This window comes from Epinephelus moara, chromosome 9 (genome assembly GCF_006386435.1).
Source record: "Epinephelus moara isolate mb chromosome 9, YSFRI_EMoa_1.0, whole genome shotgun sequence".
In the NCBI taxonomy this organism is placed as follows: Eukaryota; Metazoa; Chordata; class Actinopteri; order Perciformes; family Serranidae; genus Epinephelus; species Epinephelus moara.
In genome coordinates, this window is record NC_065514.1 from 37,430,551 (window position 1) to 37,434,508 (window position 3,958).

General features: G+C 39.4%; 1 protein-coding gene across 1 annotated transcript in view; it reads right to left on the reverse strand.

Moving 5' to 3' along the window:
- Positions 1-3,243, reverse strand: part of crb2a (crumbs cell polarity complex component 2a) — a 154,950-nt gene extending 151,707 nt beyond the window's left edge. Inside the window, exon 1 of the mRNA XM_050052655.1 lies at positions 3,018-3,243. Within this exon, the coding sequence (XP_049908612.1) occupies positions 3,018-3,084 (67 nt within the window). The 5' untranslated portion in view covers positions 3,085-3,243. The remainder of the gene's footprint in view (positions 1-3,017) is intronic.
- Positions 3,244-3,958: the final 715 nt, after the last annotated feature.

Here is a 3,958-nt window from a genome sequence, read left to right on the forward strand (position 1 = left end):
AAAATTGGTCCACGCTTTTGTTACCTCAAGGCTGGATTACTGTAACTCTCTATTATCTGGTAGCTCTAGTAAGTCCTTAAAAACTCTCCAGCTAATTCAGAATGCAGCGGCACATGTACTAACAGGAACTAAGAAACAAGATCATATTTCTCCTGTTTTAGCTTCTCTGCACTGGCTCCCTGTAAATCCAGAATTGAATTTAAAATCCTACTGTTAACTTAGCTCATAGTGCCATATTATCCCACCAGAACTCTGCGCTTGGAGAATGCAGGGTTACTCGTGGTCCCTAAAGTCTCCAAAAGTAGATCAGGAGCCAGAGCCTTCAGCTATCAGGCTCCTCTCCTGTGGAATCATCTTCCTGTTGTGGTCCGGGAGGCAGACACCGTCTCCACATTTAAGACTAGACTTAAGACTTTCCTCTTTGATAAAGCTTATAGTTAGGGCTGGCTCAAGCTTGCCTTGTACTCTCTCTGTCTCTCTCTCTCTCTCTTTCTCTCTCGTGTCCTATTACTGCATCTTGCTAACTCGGCTATACTGCATGTCACTAACTCGGCTTCTTCTCCAAAGCCTTTGTGCTCCACTGTCTCTCAAGTTAACTCGTATTGCAGCAGTGTCTGGATAGTGTGACGTGTGTGGTTGTGCTGCTGCCGTGGTCCTGCCAGATGCCTCCTGCTGCTGCTGTTATCATTAGTCATACTTCTACTGTTATTATACACATATGATTATTGTCACACATGTATACTATCAGATATTAATATATATCATTATTATTAATTATAATATTATTACTTTCATTAATGTTGTTGTAAGCTACTGTCATTACCCTCTGTCCTGCATCTCTCTCTGTCTCTGTCTCTCTCTCTCTGTGTCTCATTGTGTCATACGGATTACTGTTAATTTATTATGTTGATCTGTTCTGTACGACTGCGAGGGTCATAAGGACAGAGGGATGTCGTATGCTGTAAAGCCCTGTGAGGCAAATTGTGATTTGTGATATTGGGCTTTATAAATAAAATTGAATTGAATTGAATTGTCCGTCCTGGAAAAGGGATCCCTCCTCAGTTGCTCTTCCTGAGGTTTCCACCGTTTTTTTTCCCCGTTAAAGGGTTTTTTTTGGGGAGTTTTTCCTTATCCGCTGCGAGGGTCATAAGGACAGAGGGATGTCGTATGCTGTAAAGCCCTGTGAGGCAAATTGTGATTTGTGATATTGGGCTTTATAAATAAAATTGATTGATTGATTGATTGATTGAATAAACTGGACTTCCACTCCAAATTCTTCTTCCAGTGAAATGCACACTGGCCCTCATCAGTCAACACACTGCAAATTTAGAAAACACATAAAAATGCACAACCGAGCAAACGCAAGAAAAAAATATCTTCACCAACTTCACACACAAATATCGTTTTGATGACCCATGTGCAACATTTAGAGTGGTGCAAGAAGCTTCCAACACAATGGAAAGTGCTTCCAGGGGACACCAAAAGTAATACACATGCCTGTACAAGTTGTTGAATCTGTCAGTGGTGTTGGACAGTGACCTAAATTGTTTATTTTAACATTGCATTTATGGCAACTATGACTGAACAGACTAAAAACTGTTCTATTAGATAAAACTGTTGAAGTTTTCCTTTGGGGATATAATTTGCAACTGAAAAAAGATAATAAAAAATGCTTTTCAAAAAAGGTAATAAATCGCAATACATCACAATTTTATTACAATACACAGCATATTACAGCATGTTTAAAATCACAATAATATTGTATCGTGACTTATGTATTCTGATAATATTGTATTGTGGGAGAGAGAGCGAGAGAGAGATGCTTATAGCTGCTTACAACTACATCATACTGTGTTATCAACCACTTATTGAATGTTTGTATACTGCATAAAAATGCAAAATAGGAGGACATAAAGTGTTACCACTCAGGTTTTACATTTTAGAAAACACACACACACACACACACACACACACACACACACACACACACACACACACACACACATCAAGAATTCTTGTAGGATCAGTCCAAATGCCTTTTGTGTGTCTTAAAATATTATTAACAGGGAGAACACTGTTGTTAACTGATGTAATGCTCTGTCAGTTGAAAGGGTCTGTGCTTTGACACAATTCAAAGAGTTCACATCATCACATCACAGGCAGTTTCTTTGCCAATATAAGATATGAATTTGATTATGTCTACTGATCTTACTCATTTGCACTGTTTTAGTTTGCATAGCTGGGGAGCACTGCTTCTGATTCTGAACCAATCATGTGTCAAATCCGAAAGAGAGAGAGCTAGAAAAAAGACTGACATGAATGTTCATTGAAGCCACACCTTCTATGATCAACGAACCAATCATACAGCAGCTACACTACTAACAACCCAGTTCATATATTTGTCTACAAAACCTCACACAGCATCAGTAATTAGGCTACAGTAATTATCCTCTACATGCACAGGGTTTCTCAGTACTGTGAAAAATCACTGGAAACATGCCAATCCCCCCATCATTGTTGTAAGTTACAACAAAGAACAAACCAACCCCCAACTTGTCTCCATCTATTTGAGTCTCCCAATATGAGTGGGAGCACAAGACAGCCCAATAAGCACCCTCTAAAACCCACTTGTGCACCATTCATAGAAAAGCACCTCTGAGAGCACAGCTGACATTCCTGAGGCCTGCTCCTGCTAACTGTTAGATTGACGAGAGTGACAATCCAATGAATAATAAAATGCTAATTATATGATTTGTGTTAGTCAATAATCAAGCAATAAGTACATGTGAGGTAAAATAGTCTTTGTGGATATTTACGTCCTTGTAATTACTCTTTCCATGTAATCTTCCTTCACAGGAAACGGATTTAACACCAACTTCAAACAACAAGCGTGTAACCACCTGTTCTTTAGTACTTTAGCACTCAGTTACAGTGACATAAAAATCATCATCCAAAAGGAATACTTCAAACTGTCATTGAACACAGGAAAATATATCTGTAGTCTTCTATCTACTCACCCCATTTGAACATCATCATCGTCAGCAGTACTGTCTTTAAATTCAGATGAACTTTCCCCAACTCCATGGTAAAACCACTGACGTGGATCTGTACAAGACCACAAAGTAATGAGTAGAAAAAAGAAGCAACAAGTCCTAAAGTAGTGGCATGCTGCTGTGTGGTGGAGAGGATCCTCACTGTGTTGCTGTTGCCTTGTGTTTCGAAGCTGGCATGCTACACACTGCCCATGCTTGGCTTCTAATGAGAGCAGCACCAGACTTAAACAGACAACCCTCCCTGCTCTGGACTCACAGAGTGTAATCAGCCATGAGAGCGAAGAGACGACAGGAAAACATGATCTGGATTAACACCTGCTGATACCGATGCTCATTCAAAAGGGGGAATGTGAGGAAAGGCATAAAGACAAGACACTGCAGAGGGGGAAACGCAAAAACAAAACAATCCAAAAAAAAAGTAACACTGTTAACAGGAGAATCTGCAACAGCTGAAACCACACACACACACACACATTCATGCATTCACACACACTCAGTATTTATACACGTGGCTACACATATCCATATAAAGCACAAACAGATACATTAATATATGGATATATGATATGCCCATATCAATCCTCCCCCTCAATGTCAAAAAAAGAAAAGAAAAACACACATTCAGCATAGTGAACCAAAGAATAATGACCACCCTGATTCATACAGATAATTTTTTCTTGACCTTGTCCATTGCCTTGGCCAGAGCTTTAGTGTAATTTACCATGGTCCTGTTTGACTGTGCAATGGAGTACATTGAATAATATGTAGTGTATGTTGTTGTAAGCTAATTACTGTCTGCCCTGCATCTCTCACTGTCTCTCTTTATGTCTCATTTTGTCATATGGAACACTGTAGATTTATTAAGTTGATCAGTTCTGTACGACATCTATTGCACGTCTGTCCGT